Source organism: Rhineura floridana, chromosome 11 (genome assembly GCF_030035675.1).
Source record: "Rhineura floridana isolate rRhiFlo1 chromosome 11, rRhiFlo1.hap2, whole genome shotgun sequence".
Taxonomy (NCBI): Eukaryota; Metazoa; Chordata; class Lepidosauria; order Squamata; family Rhineuridae; genus Rhineura; species Rhineura floridana.
The window spans coordinates 16,854,863-16,873,120 of record NC_084490.1 but is presented as its reverse complement, the minus strand read 5'-3'; the positions used below and the strand labels follow the sequence as shown (position 1 = coordinate 16,873,120).

The 18,258-nt window shown below is 45.9% G+C and overlaps 1 protein-coding gene across 1 annotated transcript in view; it reads left to right on the top strand.

Annotated features, from left to right (window-relative positions):
- The window catches only part of TGFB1I1 (transforming growth factor beta 1 induced transcript 1), a 36,657-nt gene that overhangs the window by 15,668 nt on the left and 2,731 nt on the right, over positions 1–18,258 (top strand). Inside the window, exons 5-10 of the mRNA XM_061588751.1 lie at positions 483–579; positions 1,972–2,071; positions 3,914–4,168; positions 6,566–6,739; positions 9,316–9,397; positions 13,864–14,012. Coding sequence (XP_061444735.1) covers positions 483–579; positions 1,972–2,071; positions 3,914–4,168; positions 6,566–6,739; positions 9,316–9,397; positions 13,864–14,012 — 857 coding nt within the window. The remainder of the gene's footprint in view (positions 1–482; positions 580–1,971; positions 2,072–3,913; positions 4,169–6,565; positions 6,740–9,315; positions 9,398–13,863; positions 14,013–18,258) is intronic.

Sequence of the window (18,258 nt, the reverse complement as noted above, 5' to 3'; positions counted from 1 at the left end):
GTTAATTTATTTAATATATTAATTACTTGCTTTGTAAAAGTCTCTAAGCGGTTTACAAAGCTTTAAAAACATAAGAGCATAACATAAAATCAAAAAGGGGAAGAAAGAACAATACAATTTTTAAAAAATACAACATTCACTGAATAGAGCAAAATTGCAGAAGAGTACTTGGGCAGAAAGAAGTATCATCCGGCAAATAATCAGTTCTAACTCCCATAGTCCTTTATGTCTCATCCCAGACATGCTTGTGCCGCATACTGGTGAGAGAGGGGCACTCTGCATATTCTCAGAGGCACTGCCACCATGTTAAATGTTTCCCTGTGTTCCATGGCTAAACTCTGGCACAGAAAGATATGCAGGGCAAAGTGCTGCTGAAGTGTCCTCCTTGCTCTTAAAAGCGTAGCAGGTGCTGCCCTCCCATGGTGAGCATCTGTAATGGCAAGTGATTAAAAGAGATTTTTAAAATTTCTCTCCCCCCGTAGATGAAATAATGTCACAGTTCCCATCCAGCAAAAGCCCAAGTGCGGACAAGGGCAAAGACAGGCCGGAAGATTCTATAGACGCCAGCTCCCTGTCCCGGTAAGCAGATGGCTGTTGGACTGAAGAGGACGAATAATAAGCAAGCGGTGCCCCAGAAGTAGCTGCGTTTTGGGTCTTGGCAAAGAGGTTTTTGTTACAAGCTGCCACTTGCATCCCAGACCGATTTGCCACAGAGCAGGGATGGGGAGCCTCTGGCTCTCCAGGTGTTGTTGGACTCCAACTCCCATCAGGCCCACTAGCATGACCAATGATCAGGGATGATGGGAACTGTAGCTCAAAAGATATCAGGTGTGCCACAGGTTCCCCACCCTTGCCATAGAGCAGAGGTGGGGAACTGGATCCAGACAGTGAATTCCCTGGGCTGAACTCCCCAGGACTGCCCATCTATCAATCGCTTGATACTCAAAGGGTTCAAAGGGGCTGAAGTGATTGTGGATGCTCGTTGAAGTCCATTTGCATTTTCCCTCTGCAGATGGCTACAGCAAGCTGCTTTGAAGGCACGCTCCCAGCGCTGGCGGGCCTCCCTCTCATCGCCCGTCAGCTGAGTGGCTCTGACTGGGAGTCCTGCTTGCAAAGAAACAACTGAGAACTCACTTTAAGCTCTTGCAGCCTCGTCCATACCTGCCTCACACCTAAAGTCACAGATAGCGGGCATGGTTTGAATGGAACAGTGTCGTGGGCCAAATTGGGATCTGCGCCGGCCCTAATTAAGTCTGCGAAATGTGGCAACTGGTGGCTCCATGTCAGTGGGGCAGGGGAGTCTACTCTGGGTTTTAGTCTGAGCTTTCAAGGAGCTGTCCTTGGACAATTCAGACTAAAACCCAGAGTGGATTCTATTGCCACAGTGACATGGAGCCACCAGCCGCCACTGCCAGCAAAACAGAGATTCCCAACTGCTGCCACAGAGCTTGCCTCCACCCTTGATGTTTGTAAGGGCTTAACGTTGTCTTCTGTGTGCCAAGTTCAAATGCAAACACTTTTGAGTCCCCTTCACAACAACACAGCGAGGATGGGCTGAGAGTTTTTCCATTTACAGGCTAGAGAACTGAGAGAAGGCTGCCTAAGGAGCCGACGGCAGAGGTGGCACTTAGTGTGGCCAGCTCCTACACCATGGAGAGCTTCTGTATCTCTGAGAGTTTTATCGAAAGGGGAGAATTTTCCCAGCTTGCAGCTTTTCATATCACAGTGCTGCTGGAGCAGGGGAAGCTGCACGGGTGGAGTTTTTCCATCAGTGCTACTTTTGAGCCACGGAAGTCATCGTTGTTTCTGTAGATGGCTCCCAAAGTGGGGGTTGAACTCGTAACTCGCATCTCCTGAACCTGGTCTGTTACTGCAAGGAAGTGCACAGAATGTGTCTCAGAATCAAGCTGCAATTGAGAGAACCACATTGCGGTCCCCTTCCTCTCTTTGATGCTATGTTCTTATTCCCAGGTCAGCAGCTCCTCCACCCGCAAAGCCGTCTGCCACGTCTGCCACCTTGGAGCTGGACAAGCTCATGGCCTCTCTGTCAGATTTCCGGGTCCAAAGCAATGTGAGTGTGGGGCTCATGCTGCACTGGGACTGATAAATAGCGGTTTGGGGTGGGGGGGAAGAAGCACATTATTTCCAGGGCTGTGTGTGATTTGACAGGAGCAACCTACATATGCAGGAATTGGGTGCAGAATTAGGTACCCTGAAAACCCCAAGAGCATTATTTGAAAAAGCAAGTGTCTAGTCCTTATGGCTGCAGAGAGGCAGCAAAACCTGGCAAAATTGCAGAAGAATGCGTGTGTGTGTGAACAGGATTTCTAGGAGCCACAGTTTAGGACACGGTTCTTTGCACACATATGTTCGAGCCATCAAGCTTCCTCGGAGTTTAGGAAAGTCAGGGTAGAAATTATTTGTCTGAGAAATTATGCAAAAATCTGTTTTGTACTTGCAGAATTCTGCTTCTTCAGTGCAAAATTTGCATAGAAGATTGATTTCTCTTTTTTAGTACAAATTATACACAGTTGTGGCTCTCTTCCATCTGAATGAGGATAGAATGGCTCTGGATAGACACAAGATCTTTTGGCCTGGTGCGGAGCTGTGCAGAAAGTCTCTGAAAAGTTTTGCTAGGTGTTCTTCTCGCCTGTTAGCCATGAACTTCCTCAGAGAAATTGGCAAATTGCACCCAGTTCCAGAACCTGTGGCCTTCCAGATATTGCTGGACGATGATGATTTGAACTTGTTCATTGCTTGTTACACAAAAAGGTCACTGAATAACATACAACCTATTTAAGAGCATAAGTAAAAATACCTTACAATAAAAGCATATTTACACAGCAACAGATGGGATTCACTAAAAACAAATCACAAAGCAGTCCCCAATAACAGCAGCAGAAAGCTTCCACAGCACAGCTAACATCATCGTAGTCCATCAAAAGACTGCAACTCCCATTTTCCCTGACTCTTGGCCATGCCAACTGGGGCTGATGGGGCTGGAGTCCAACCACATCTGGAGGGCCACTGGTTCTCCACCCCTGCTTTAGATATTATTATAATGATTTAACTTGATTCTTGTTTCAAAAGCGTATTGTCAATTCACCCAAATCCCACATGTTGCAGAAAGGACAAATCCTGCTTCATCATAATAAGAGGAGGAAGACAGTCTACCTCCCTCCCTGCAGGTTTGGGGGTGTTAGTCATTTGCTCTATAGTTGTGGAAAATTCATCCCAAAATCATGTATGAGCTTCCACAGACTGACTCCTTTCCCCCCCCCCAACATTTTCTGCTGCCATTGGTTGATGATAAAGATTGACTGCTTGATTCTAGAAAGAAACCAAATGTGGAGAGCACATTGATGCCAGCAGTGTAAGGTAATAAATCCAGAGTTGGCTCTTTACTAGGACTAAGTGAAAATGACTCTTTAAACTTCAGCACCGTATTTGCAGGCAGCAGCGTTGAAGGAGGGGAATTCCTCTAAATATTCTGGTGGGGGAGGTGAAATTTTCTAAGTTTTTTCCCCTCAGAATATTCTCTTTTGAGGACCTCCAGCTCACTCAGTGTTGAATGACATTCTGTAGCTAGTTCTTATTGGTGGGTTAAGGATGCGAAAGAGAGGAGGATTGGAAGGGTTAGGAGCTAGGCCCTTTGCTTCCTTCAACAATAATAAAATAATATCAAACAATATTAAAACTGGAGCCATGGTTTCCCCAGATTCACAGATGATGAAACTGGAGAGCCTGTTTTGCCAAAACAGTCTTCAGGGGACAACTGAAATTCTTCCCTCAGTTCAGGTGGTGCTGAAAAAAAGGAAATGTTGAAAAATTCATCTGGAAATTTCTTTTCTGAGAAATCTATCCTCAGCCCTACTCTTAACAGTCTCTTCCTTGTGGCTCCCTGATATTCTAGCTCCCAGGAGCCTCCTCTACCACCACAACGGTGTCGCCACCACCAGCCCCCACTCGAGTGTCCTCAGCACAGCTGCCGGTGGTCTCCTCTGTCTGCCCCAGCCTCCCTGCTGCGCCCCCACAGACGTCCCCAGCCCAGCCGAGTGGGAACCTGGATAGCATGCTTGTGATGCTGGAATCGGATCTCAGCCGCCAAGGGATCTCCACCACTGCCAAGGGGCTGTGCGCTTCCTGTCAGAAACCCATCGCAGGGCAGGTGAGCGCCTTCTGGCAGAGAGCAGGCTTCTACATGGAGGGGTTAGAGGGCAGACACATGGGTAGGTGATAACCAAAGGTAGGAAAACTTGAAAGTTCAAACTAAAACCTAGAGCAGATTCTGCTGCCCCGCTGACATGGAGCCACGAGCAGCCATGGGCTGTTGGTAATTCCTGGATGCTGTGAAACCTGCCAAATCCTCCAGCCATTCACAACTTACCCTGGTTGGAACCCACCTAGCTGCTTTCAGGTGTTTCCAGGGATCAATCTCTCCCTCCCTCCCTCCCTCCCTCCCTCCGTGTGTGTTAGGGTTGCCAGGTTCTTGGCCTGAGACTGATCCTGTATCTTTAGGAGAAGAGAAAGTCAGCCAAGTGCAGGTGTTCTTACAACACTGTAATGGGAAAAACCACATGGTGGAATTCTCCCTTCCCCCTGCACAACTTTTAAAGATACAGAAGACCTTTTGGAGGCTGGGCCTGGCAACAAAGAGGTCTTCTATATCTTTAAAAGTTGTGCAGGGGGGAGGGAGCATTCCGCCTTGTGGTTTTTCCCATTACAGGGTTGGAAGAACACCTGCACTTGGCTGACTTTCTCTTCTCCTAAAGATACAGGATCAGTCTCAGGCCCTGAACCTGGCAACCCTAGTGTGTGTGAGAGTGAGTGAGTGAGTGAGACAGAGAGAGAGGGGAGGGAGGGAGAGAGAGAGAGTACATTTTCCTGTGGCTCAATCAACCCAGCCTAGAAGCTGAGGATCTTGAGGGGGGGGTGTGGAACTGAAGCTGAAATGCAGACCCTGGTTGGCAATGTGGTACCTTCTAGACCAGGGGTGGGGAACCCGTGGCCCTCCAGATACTATTGGACTACAACTCTGCATCATCCCTTCCCACTGGTCATGCTGGCTGGGGCTGATGGGAGCCATAGTCCAGGAACTTCTGGAAGCACCACACTGCCTCCCCCCTCATATAGTTAATGCTGATGGGGGAGAAATTCAATTCAGTTCACATTTAAAGGAGAACTTACCTATTTTGCACTTTCCAAAACAACACACAAACTGAAACACAGCCATTCTTCGAAATACACTTTACCAAATTTTGCCCTGCAGTTCTCCAGCCAATTAATGTGTACAAAAATGCATGTTTGTTGTTATGTACCTTCAAGTCGACCGTGACCTACGGCGACCCTATGAATCAGTGACCTCCAAGAGCATCTGTCATGAACCACCCTGTTCAGATCTTGGAAATTCAGGTCTGTGGCTTCCTTTATGGAATCAATCCATCTCTTGTTTGGCCTTCCTTTTTTTCTGCTTCCTTCAAGCATTATTATCTTTTCTAGTGAATCATGTCTTCTCATGATGTGTCCAAAGTATGATAACCTCAGTTTCATCATTCTAGCTTCTAGTGATAGTTCTGGTTTAATTTGTTCTAACACCCAATTATTTGTCTTTTTCGCAGTCCAAAGCCCTTCTCCAACACCACATTTCACATGCGTTGATTTTTCTCTTATCAGCTTTTTTCACTGTCCAATTTTCACATCCATACATAGAGATTGGGAATACCATGGTCTGAATGATCCTGACTTTGGTGTGCAGTGATACATCTTTGCATTTGAGGACCTTTTCCAGTTCTCTCACAGCTGCCCTCCCCAGTCCTAGCCGTCTTCTGATTTCTTGACTATTGTCTCCATTTTGGTTAATGACTGTGCCAAGGTATTGATAATCCTTGACAAGTTCAATGTCCTCATTGTCAACTTTAAAGTTACATAAATCTTCTGTTGTCATTACTTTAGTCTTTTTGATGTTCAGCTGTAGTCCTGCTTTTGTGCTTTCCTCTTTAACTTTCATCAGCATTCGTTTCAGTTTATATGCCACTTTACACTAGTATATGCATTTTTCTACACATTGTTATTGAAAATAACACACAAAAATTGCATGAGGAAATTGCAGAAACCTGTATATTAGGCAGAATTGGATACAAATGTGTGTGTTAGGAGAAATTCATGTTAAATGCTGATTAATTTTCATGAGGACCTTTTTTTTTTAATTGGAAGCTGATGTAGAGATCTGAATTTAAGGCTGGGAAAATGAGAAATGGAGAGAAACTGAAACATTGTCACCCATCTTATGCAAAACATAAGATATGCGTAAAAGTGGGGGGGTCTAGATCTTGTGAGATCTGCTGACGTCAACCTTGTGAACAGTGGACTGCTGACTTAGGCTCTCCTCTGTAAGAGGACGCTGTAGGATGTATAGTGTGATCAGATGTGTGCCACCTTGTGTGTGTGTGTGTGTGTGTGTGTGTGTATGACATGTTCCCAAAGTCCTCTGTCACTACCTAAAGTCAAATGTATCTTCCCTTCCTTTGCAACCCTGGCTTCCTGCTTCTTCTTTTTCTTTGCCCAGGTGGTAACAGCACTGGGGAGCACCTGGCACCCAGAGCATTTTGTCTGTACCCACTGTCAGAAGGAGATGGGGGGCAGCAATTTCTTTGAGAAGGACGGTGCCCCGTACTGCGAGAAGGATTACTTCCAGCTCTTCTCGCCCCGCTGTGGACTCTGCAATGAACCCATCCTGGATGTGAGTTGCCCCAACCCCTCGGCTGCTCCCTATTGCCCAGTGCAGTTGACTGGTTGATTGATTTGCAGTACTTACACCCTGTTTTAGAGCCCTAAGAGGCTCTCAAAGGGGCTTACAAAAGAGTCTCTCTCTCTCTCTCTCTCTCTCACACACACACACAAATCACGTGTTTTATTTTATACAGGGAAATAAAAACTTTGCCCCCGAAACCGAAAATGGCTAGAGGCAGTTGAATATTGAACAGTTTTGTGAGGCAACAGTTTTTGAGTGCAGACTGTTGATTTGTTCATTTGTTTTGGGGGTAGCCAACGTGGTACCCTCCAGGGGTTATTAGCACCAGCCAGCATAGACAATGGCCAAGGATGATAGGAACTGTACTCCAACAACATCTGGAAGACAGGCTAGCTACCCCTGATTTATTTCCTTTGGTTTCATGCCATGAGAGATATTGCCCAGGGGCATCATTTTTTATTTATTTATTGTGAGAAGGGTACAGTTCTTCTTCCCTGTGATTCAGACCACTGCTCACAAACTCCTAGATCTCTGGTCATTAAATCTTTTGTAAGCCATCTGCTGGACTAGATGGACCACTGGCTTGATCCAGCAGACTTTTCTTACGTTCTTTCTACAAAAAATATTCACATTGAATGCTCTTAAAATAAAACAGCAGCTACTTTTTGCCCTTTACCCTTTGAATATATCCAAGACAGTGCTTTGAACCTGCTGTCAGTATTTCTCCCGAAACTGAAACTCCCCTCGCCCCCAAAACTGAAAATGGCACTCCTGCAGCTCAAGGCATGGTTGTAGCATACAGTGAATAATTGCAGTGTGACACCACAGTGCACAGTAGAACTGCGGTAGTGTTTTGAGGTGTGACCTGCCTCAGTGCACAGCAGTAGCTTGCAGTGTTTGAAGTAGTGGCGAGATACAAGTGACTGCATGGGGAGAGGACATGGGTATACTACTCAGAGGTACACTATGATTGTTCATGGAGGCTCTACTTCAAGGTGTCAATAGCTATCAGGGAACAGCTGTAGCTGAGTGGCAGAGAATCAGTTTTGCATGCAGAAGATCCAGGTTCAGTCCTCAGCATCTCTAGACAGGACTGGGTATGTCCCCTCTCTGAACCTTGAAGACCCGATGCCAGTCAATGAAGACAATACTGAGCTGGATACAGTAATGGTCTGACTCGGCACAAGGCAGCTTCCTCTGTTCTGGAATCGGAGATAAAAGAATGTCCTGTGGTGTTGTCCAAGTTGGAAAATGCAGCATTTTGAACTGCAGTGTGCCATTTTGTGGTACAGGGGTAGTCAAAGCGGTGTCCTCCATACGTTGTTATAATCTCTGACCCATTGGACATGCTGGCTGGAGGTGAACAACATCCAGGATGGCTCCAGATTTGCTTCCCCTGGTGTAGCACATGGTAACTTTGTTTTATTGAGCTGATTTTACTGTGATCTTTTGTTGTTTTATTTGTCGGCAAACTGCCTTTGTATTTCTTTTCTAAACAAATGGCGACGTAAATTATTCTAAGAAATTTTTAACATGGCACTTGAAAATATAGTCCAGGAGCAGCGTAATATGATGTCTGAGGAACTGCATTTAAATTCAGATTTCTGTTTGAAAATGCAGTCTAATGCAGTGAAGTTCACCACAGTGTATGATGTTCCAAGCATGCACAGTGTGTCAGAGTTCAGTGTAATCCGGAGCAGCCTCCTGTATTTGGAAATGTAGTTGAATACACTAACAGCACACAGGACTCTCCAACCTCTTAGGGCCAATTGGCACATTTGGAATTTTGAGATAGTGCCGTGAGCGCCAGTCAGAAAATGGCTGTCATGGGGGCATGGCATAACACAAAATGGCTGCCACATCCAAAAGAGCCCAAGAAGAGACAGGACCACACAATGGTACCGGCATGGCCTCCATCAATGGGAAAAAGGAACCGACATCAGCCACCATCCTACTTGCTCACAGAGAGAAGCTCTTTGCACTTCTTAGAACCGAAGGGAGGGTGGGTGTCCAACACTGGCATCCAATGAGGCTTGAGCATGTTTAAGGGGAAATGTACCAGTGCAAATAGGAACTGAGCAGGAAGAGCAAACAGCTTCTTGTGCACTGTGGCTTTTTTCAGGGGATATTTATTGAGATCTTTTGTGGGAGCCATAGGAGGTACTGGCAGGCACACTGGTGCCCGTGGTCACCATACTGGTGACCCTCAGATACAGAGCAACAGTGCAGTAGTGTGTAGTGTCCGAATATTGCTGCTGTGCTGGGCCACACTGTACAAACACAATGAAGTGTGTGAGGCTGCAGAGAGTGTAGTCTAGCCCCAGAACATGCAACTGGAGGCTGAGGAATGCAGTCTCGTGTCACAAAATTCAGCACTATACCAACCCATTGCAGAGAGTTGTCATAATGAAAAAGCACCGGGGGGAGGGGAGGCAGAAATAACAGGGAGTGAGCCTGGTAGATGCAGAGTTGTCACCTCCTGTTTGATGCATTGCTAGCAAGTTGTTACTTCCTCACAGACGTTGTCATTTCTCTCCCCACCCCCGCCCATCTGACTCATTTAGAAAATGGTGACCGCCCTGGATAAGAACTGGCACCCGGAGCACTTCTGCTGCGTCAAGTGTGGGCGGCCCTTTGGGGAGGAAGGTAAGTGACTGGCCCCTGAAATGGTGGGCGGGAAAGACATAATATAGCAAAAATCACCACATACACAGGGGCACAGTTAGCCTTTCTAAAGAATTGCGGGGCCACTTATGGCTTGAGTAAAATCTACCCTAATATTAGTTATTGTAGCTGACATGTTATAGTGGTTAGAGCGCAGATGGGGAACCCTTTTCAGCCCAAGGGCCAGATTCCTTCTGGGCATCCTCCCAGGGGCTGCATATTAATGGTAAGTGTGGCAAAAGTGTGTCAGGCCAGACAGACACACACACACCACTCTGTCTCTGCAGGCAAGCAAGAGCTATTATCTCAGTTCAAGGACATATTTCAGGTGAAGCTAGAGGAAGGTGCGAGGCAGAACCAGTAAGGGGTATGGCCTGGGCAAGGGTCATGCCTGGGCAGAGTTGTGAGGGCTGTATAGAGAGGCCTGGAAGGCCACATTTGGCCCCTGAGCCTGAGATGCCCCATCCCTAGGCTAAAGGAGAGAGGGTCAGGCTAGGAGCAGGGAGCTCAAAACCCTACTTAGCCATGTAGCCGACAGTGTGATCTTAAGCTAGTGAATTTCTCTCAACCTAACCTACTTCACAGGGTTGTTGTGAGGCTACAAGGGTGGTGACGGAACCATGTACTCTTTCCTGAGCTCCTTGGGGCAGGGCATAAATGCTATAAATAAATACATAGAGCGGTATCCAAATATCACCAGTATGACATAGCAGTTAGAGTGTTGGACTAGGACCTGGGAGACCCAGGTTCAAACCCCCACTCAGCCATGAAGCTAACTGGGTGGCCTTGGGCCAGTCACAGTCTCTCTGCCTAACCTACCTCACAGGGCCGTTGTGAGGATAGAATGGAGAGGGAGGGGAACCATGTACACCACCTTGACTGCCTTGGAGGTAAGGTGGGATAGAAATGTAATGATACATAAATAAAAAAAATAATCAGTTCTGCTAGAGCAAGGACTTTAAGCAGCGCAACAGAACTTCCCTGCCCTCTCCTTGCACAACCCTAAATCTGGTCCAGGGGGTTCCAACCCTCCAGGGCAAGTCTTATGGAAAGAGGAGAGGTTGGGGAAGTTCCATTACACCAACAGAACCGTTTAGCTGGATTTTCCCATTATTCTTTCTCATATATAGCCATGTAACAGCAGGGTGACAAGAACTTCATAAGAACATAAGAAGAGCCTGCTGGATCAGGCCAGTGGCCCATCTAGTCCAGCATCCTGTTCTCACAGTGGCCAACCAGGTGCCTGGGGGAAGCCCACAAGCAGGACCCGAGTGCAAGAACACTCTCCCCTCCTGAGGCTTCCGGCAACTGGTTTTCAGAAGCATGCTGCCTCTGACTAGGGTGGCACAACACAGCCATCACGGCTAGTAGCCATTGATAGCCCTGTCCTCCATGAATTTGTCTAATCTTCTTTTAAAGCCATCCAAGCTGGTGGCCATTACTGCATCTTGTGGGAGCACATTCCATAGTTTAACTATGCGCTGAGTAAAGAAGTACTTCCTTTTGTCTGTCCTGAATCTTCCAACATTCAGCTTCTTTGAATGTCCACGAGTTCTAGTATTATGAGAGAGGGAGAAGAACTTTTCTCTATCCACTTTCTCAATGCCATGCATAATTTTATACACTTCTATCATGTCTCCTCTGACCCGCCTTTTCTCTAAACTAAAAAGCCCCAAATGCTGCAACCTTTCCTCGTAAGGGAGTTGCTCCATCCCCTTGATCATTCTGGTTGCCCTCTTCTGAACCTTTTCCAACTCTATAATATCCTTTTTGAGATGAGGCAACCAGAACTGTACACAGTATTCCAAATGCGGCCGCACCATAGATTTATACAACGGCATGATGATATCGGCTGTTTTATTTTCAATACCTTTCCTAATTATTGCTAGCATGGAATTTGCCTTTTTCACAGCTGCCGCACACTGGGTCGACGTTTTCATCGTGCTGTCCACCACAACCCGAGGTCTCTCTCCTGGTCGGTCACCGCCAGTTCAGACCCCATGAGCGTATATGTGAAATTAAGATTTTTTGCTCCAATATGCATAATTTTACACTTGTTTATATTGAATTGCATTTGCCATTTTTCCGCCCATTCACTCAGTTTGGAGAGGTCTTTTTGGAGCTCTTCGCAATCCCTTTTTGTTTTAACAACCCTGAACAATTTAGTGTCGTCAGCAAACTTGGCCAATTCACTGCTCACTCCTAATTCTAGGTCATTAATGAACAAGTTGAAAAGGACAGGTCCCAATACCGATCCTTGAGGGACTCCACTTTCTACAGCCCTCCATTGGGAGAACTGTCAGTTTATTCCTTCTCTCTGCTTTCTGCTTCTTAACCAATTCCTTATCCACAAGAGGACCTCTCCTCTTATTCCATGACTGCTAAGCTTCCTCAGAAGTCTTTGGTGAGGTACCTTGTCAAACGCTTTTTGAAAGTCTAAGTACACTGTGTCCACTGGATCACCTCTATCTATATGCTTGTTGACACTCTCAAAGAATTCTAATAGGTTACTGAGACAGGACTTTCCCTTGCAGAAGCCATGCTGGCTCTGCTTCAGCAAGGCTTGTTCTTCTATGTGCTTAGTTAATCTAGCTTTAATAATACTTTCTACCAGTTTTCCAGGGACAGAAGTTAAGCTAACTGGCCTGTAATTTCCAGGATCCCCTCTGGATCCCTTTTTGAAGATTGGCGTTACATTTGCCACTTTCTAGTCCTCAGGCACAGAGGAGGACCCGAGGGACAAGTTACATATTTTAGTTAGCAGATCAGCAATTTCACCTTTGAGTTCTTTGAGAACTCTCGGGTGGATGTCATCCGGGCCCGGTGATTTGTCAGTTTTTATATTGTCCATTAAGCCTAGAACTTCCTCTCTCGTTACCACTATTTGTCTCAGTTCCTCAGAATCCCTTCCTGCAAATGTTAGTTCAGGTTCAGGGATCTGCCCTATATCTTCCACTGTGAAGACAGATGCAAAGAATTCATTTAGCTTCTCTGCAATTTCCTTATCGTTCTTTAGTACACCTTTGACTCCCTTATCATCCAAGGGTCCAATTGCCTCCCTAGATGGTCTCCTGCTTTGAATGTATTTATAGAATTTTTTGTTGTTGGTTTTTATGTTCTTAGCAATGTGCTCCTCAAATTCTTTTTTAGCATCCCTTATTGTCTTCTTGCATTTCTTTTGCCAGAGTTTGTGTTCTTTTTTATTTTCTTCATTCGGACAAGACTTCCATTTTCTGAAGGAAGACTTTTTGCCTCTTAAGAGCTTCCTTGACTTTGCTCGTTAACCATGCTGGCATCTTCTTGGCCGTGGCGGTACCTTTTCTGATCTGCGGTATGCACTCCAGTTGAGCTTCCAATATAGTGTTTTTAAACAACTTCCAAGCATTTTCGAGTGATGTGACCCTCTGGACTTTGTTTTTCAGCTTTCTTTTTACCAATCCCCTCATTTTTGTGAAGTTTCCTCTTTTGAAGTCAAATGTGACCGTGTTGGATTTTCTTGGCAATTGGCCATTTACATGTATGTTTAATTTAATAGCACTATGGTCACTGCTCCCAATTGGTTCCACAACACTTACATCCCGCACCAGGTCCCAGTCCCCACTGAGGATTAAGTCCAGGGTTGCCATCCCTCTGGTCGGTTCCATGACCAACTGGTCTAGGGAATAGTCATTTAGAATATCTAGAAATTTTGCTTCTTTGTCATGACTGGAGAAACTTCAATTTCTTTAATCCTCCTCACAAATCTTTGTGATGATTTACGGCCCAGCCAATTTAACAGACCCTTGACATGTTTTCAGCTCCTGTCCTTTTCTCACTCAGGTGGTTGGTCACAGCGCTTCAGTGTCACAGCCGCTGCCAAACATGTCACAGCCAAACACCCCAAACTGTATGAATGGGCTTACCTGCTGTAACAATTGCCAGCCGTGGGATTTGGGCTGATATGGCAGGAGTGGAAGGGTTAAACTCCCTCTCCTTGCCCTCTGGAGTCCCAAGGATGACCAGGTCCCCTTAACGATGCATATTTTCATTTTTAAAAAAGAGCCATGCAACTTCCAACAGATGCAACCAGCATCACATTTGGCTTGGCTCTGAAATCTTTTAAGGGGAAAGTGGCTCTGCCTATACAGTATGTGTAAATGGTGCTCTTCAGAAGTATATAATTCTCGTTGATATGAACATAGCATTTAGCATACTGCAGTTAGGCTGATGATGTTGATGATACCTCAGTTAGGGCAAACTAGCCTTGTAAAAAAAACCCCTACAGGCTCTCTTTCCAGATGCCCACTGACTTTACCAAGAGTGCTTAAGGCCACATCTGGATGAGGCCTCTGTTTTGAGTAGGATCCTCAGGCACTATTGTTCACCCAACCTCATCCAATTACTAGCTCCATCCTTCCCCCCCTACCCCTTGCCTCAATTCCTTGTTGCCTCCACATTGCCCCCTGCAGGTTTCCATGAGAAGGACGGGAAGCAGTACTGCCGCCAAGACTTCTACGAGCTCTTCTCCACCCGCTGCCAGGGATGCAGCCAGGCTATCCTGGAGAACTACATCTCGGCCCTGAATGCCCTGTGGCATCCAGAATGCTTTGTCTGCCGAGTAAGTGTGCCTGGATTGGAGCACTGTCGCTGGTGGGGCTCTGTGGGGGGTGCGGGAAAGCAAATCGGGGAGGTGCCCAAAGGGGAAAACACTGGAGGAATACAAGTCGCGGCGCTGAGCCAAAAGTTCTGCATGGAGTTTTTCCTTCAAAAGTCAGAGGGGTTGGGGATCAGTGAAAGAAAATCTAGGGCCTTACTGGGAAAAATAGTGGCAGCAACAGGCTCCTCCTCCCGTTTCTCACATTAAATTTTATTTATTAAACAACATTTTTATACTGCCTTGTATTAAAGAAAAATATTCAAAGCTGTATACAACGTAATATAATAAAATTACAACACAATAAAGGCAACAACACATAAAGTCATACAGTAATCAATCTGACGGTTTTATCTGCAGGTCAGGAAACGCCTGTTTTAAAAAAATATTTTTTGAGCAAGTGGCAAAAAGATAGTAGAATTTTATGCGCCCAGTCTCCAAAGGGAAGCTGTTCCAAAGGGCGGGCGTTACTACTGAGAGGGACCTCTTCAGGGTGGATGCAAGACGAAGGGCTGATGGCAGTAGCACCACCAAGAGGGCTTCATCTGCTGATATTGGTGGGCCAATTGATCTATATGGGAGAATGTCATTTTGCCACCCCTGCAAGTGGTGATGGAGCTCCTATCAGCTGCTGGCGGCTGCCATTTCTCCCTTTGGATGTACCATCATCCATGATGTACCATCATCCCAAGGGAAGAATTGTTACAATGCCGCTAGGAGCACTCCTGTCACTTGTGTTTGCAGCAGTCGCCTTCTAAAGCAAGAAAGCGAAGAAGAAGGGGAGAAAAACAAAGCTGCTTTTCCTGGTACTCCCCTGCACATTTGGCAGCTGGTTGCTCCATGTCAGTGGAATCCGTTCCAGGTTTTACTGCCCCACTGACATGAAGCCACCAGCTCCTACTGCTAGAATGTCTTCTCTCTCCCCCCCCCCCACACACCGCATTGGCAAAATGGCAAGTACTTTCATTGCCTGCGAAATGAGGCTGTGAAAACACAAGTGGGATTTTTGGTTTGACACAGAGGATTTGTCCAACTACTCTCACGGTGATTGGGTTTGAAGGCACATAAGGCCAGCTCCTTGCTGAAGCTAATCAGGGTCAGGTCTGGTCAGTGCCTGGATGGGAGACCGCCTGGGAACTATATGTAAGCCGCCTTGGGTTTCAATCATGAAAAGAAAGGCGGGGTATAAATGTAATAAATAAAATAATAAATAAATGTTGGCCGTGCTGTGGAACAGTTCGTCATGGAACATAAGAGCCAAAGGCCTTCTCTAGCCCAGCATCCTTTTTCTCACAGAGGCCAACCTGATGCCTCTGGGAAGGCCATAAGCAGGACTTGCGCGCAATAGTCCTCTCCCATTGTTGTTCCCCAGCAACTGGTATTCTGAGACATTAGGAACAGAGGAAGCTGCTTTATTCCGAGTGAGATCCTCTGGTCCATCTAGCTCAGTATTATGTACACTGACTGGCAGAGGCTGTCCAGGGTTTCAGGCAAGGATCCTGTCCCAGCTGTTCCTGGAGATGTCAGGGATTGAACCTGGGACCTTCTACATGCAAGACAGATGCTCTGCCACTGAGCTACGGCCCTTACCCTAATGCTGTCTCTCATCCGGAGGAAGTAATCAGAGGAGAGTGTACCAAATGGGCCAGAGAGAAGGTGACCCTTGACCTATTACTGAATAGTTTTAAATTCCAGTTCTAATTTTTCCATCCTGTTTTGTTTTGTTCTGCCTATGGTTGTGTTTGTAATTTTCAATATTTTGTATATTGCTGCATCTTTTAACATGTGCACCACCTTGAGATTTGGGTGCAAAAGCTGTATAGAAATGTTTTTAAATGAATAAATAGTACCCAAGACCGGGTGCACCGGGTGAGATATAAATGGGATGACAGAGGAGCTGAATGAATTCTTTGCATTGGTCTTCACTGATCCCCCCCATGCACAGTGTCTGAAAACCCAAATCAAATAGAGGTGATATGTTTTTGAGCTTATTGACAAACTAGAAGTTAACAAGTCATCAGGCCCAGATGGGATCCACACCAGAAAGAATTCAAATGCTGCTGATTGTCCAACATAAATATGTAACTTGTCACTGAAATCAGCGCCCTTACCAGAGGACTGGAAAGCAGGCAAAATCACATTGATTTTTTTTTAAAAGAAGGGATCTAGGGTTGTGGGGAGTCTTAGGGGCATGGGCATCTGCAGGAATTTTTCTGCAGGGGGGAATGCAAAGTAAAACACTGAAAGGGATAGAATGGCGCCTGTCAATTTCTACAAATGCTAGAAAATTACTCTGGAGATTATGCTTCATTCCAGGGGTGGGAGGGGGTCAACTGTTCCCTTCCTTTCCCTCCCCTTCCCTCCCCTCCCCTCCCCTGTGGACACCCATGACTAAGCCCTAGATGAGTTGCTAGCAACTGGCGCCTTAGGCAAACCATGCAATCAGCACCCTCACCCCCGGACCTCAAGGGCAAATCTAGGCTGAATTTTGGGAAATGTTTTGCCCCTATATTTCGTTTAATGTGTTTTAAGCTTATTTAAACAGAGGCAGAATTACTCTGTCTGTCCAACCAGTGTTTCTGAGATCAGATACAATAGACACACAAAATGTTCACAATAGGTTTGTACACAACAGCTAGATGCTATTTCAGACCGATTAAAAAAATACATTAAAATTTTAATTATTATTTTTGTTATTACAAATCCAAAACCATCCATTATGCTATCCTGCTGTAACTGCCATTACCACCACATCCAATACAGAAAGAACTAAGAAAATTCTTCAATGAACTTTAACCTGTAATTACAAAATACTCTCAATCAAAAACACTTATGTGCTCTTAAAACATGAACTTTCTTGCCTTTAAGTTTTGAATATTCAGTCACTAGTTCTTTTAGAGCCAGTTTTCCAGCTGCTTCATTTCTATTGACTTTGCGGTAAGTCCAACAAGTCTCTCTTGCATCATTGATGAATGCTGATATGTTTTTATCAATTTTGAGAAGCTACGTTCCCCACTAGCTATCCGTAGAGCTCTAAAAATGTTTGGAAAACCGTCGTGTCAGTTTATTTTCACAAACTTCATTACTTCTCCAGTATAAATCAACCATCTCTCTTAAAGGCACACGTTTAGAGAGGGAGGTGGCTGGCTTGCTGAATTCTATATATGCTTTTGAAACAGTAAAAGCAAAACGTAAGTCAATAATAACTACGTATGGCACGGGCTCCACCCTTTTGGGCCCACAGGCCCATTTGGGATCTTGAGAGAGTGCCACGGACCCTAAACGACCCCAATATTTGCCACTGCAAACAAAACACTCCTTTCATGGAAGGGCTAAAGACAAGCAACTTGCCCAAGAAGTGGGGCATATGAGCCCCAAAACAGAAAGCCACTCCTCTGAGCCCACCACAGCCGCCTGCTCCAACACAATCTGTTTCACAGAAGGCGAGTCATTTCCCCAAATCCCCTGTGAATAAAACCACTGCCCACACATACCCCTACACTCCCTTTCCCTCCCACACAGGCCCTAGACCCTCCATTTTTTGTCTCCCTCCTCTCCCCTTAACTACCTGTCTTTCTTCCACTGGGACTTGAATTACAGGGGCTCCCTGGCTATCTCCTCTATTCCTCCCCTCAGGATCCTACATGTCCTGCTACTGAGAATGTAGAGTTAGAACTGATCTCTTTCTTCTCTCTGCTGGTCCTGTTCATTCACAATAGTTCTCTCAGTCCTAATTCGTGTTCTCATTGGAGGAGAAAGGGAAGAGTCTTACCTGGTTCTGTGGCCAATTTTAATTGAGGCCCTAGTAAAAAAACCTGTGCCAGTGAGAGTCAAGAGAAGCCGATGGCCATTATCATTTGCAATTGTGCCATGAAGGGAGCAGAGACCTTGGAGTCCTCCGTTCTAGTAGACCTCTGTACACAGGCAGGTGCCTTTAGCACGCTTTGCATGGAGGATCGTTGGCCTGCCGTGGATGTGGGGTTCGTGTGGTGTAGTGATTAGACTGGGGAAAGCTGGTTCGAGTCCCCGCTCAGCCATGAAGGTCACAGGTTGTTGTGAGGATAAATAAAATGGAGAGGAGGAGGGGCGTGAAAGCTGCCTTGGGTTCTTTGGAGGAAAAAATGGCAGATAAAAATGTATTTTTGTTTAAATGCTTGACTGTGGTTGGGATGGGTTGCCACTATTAGTCCTCGCTGTGTGGCTGCCGCCA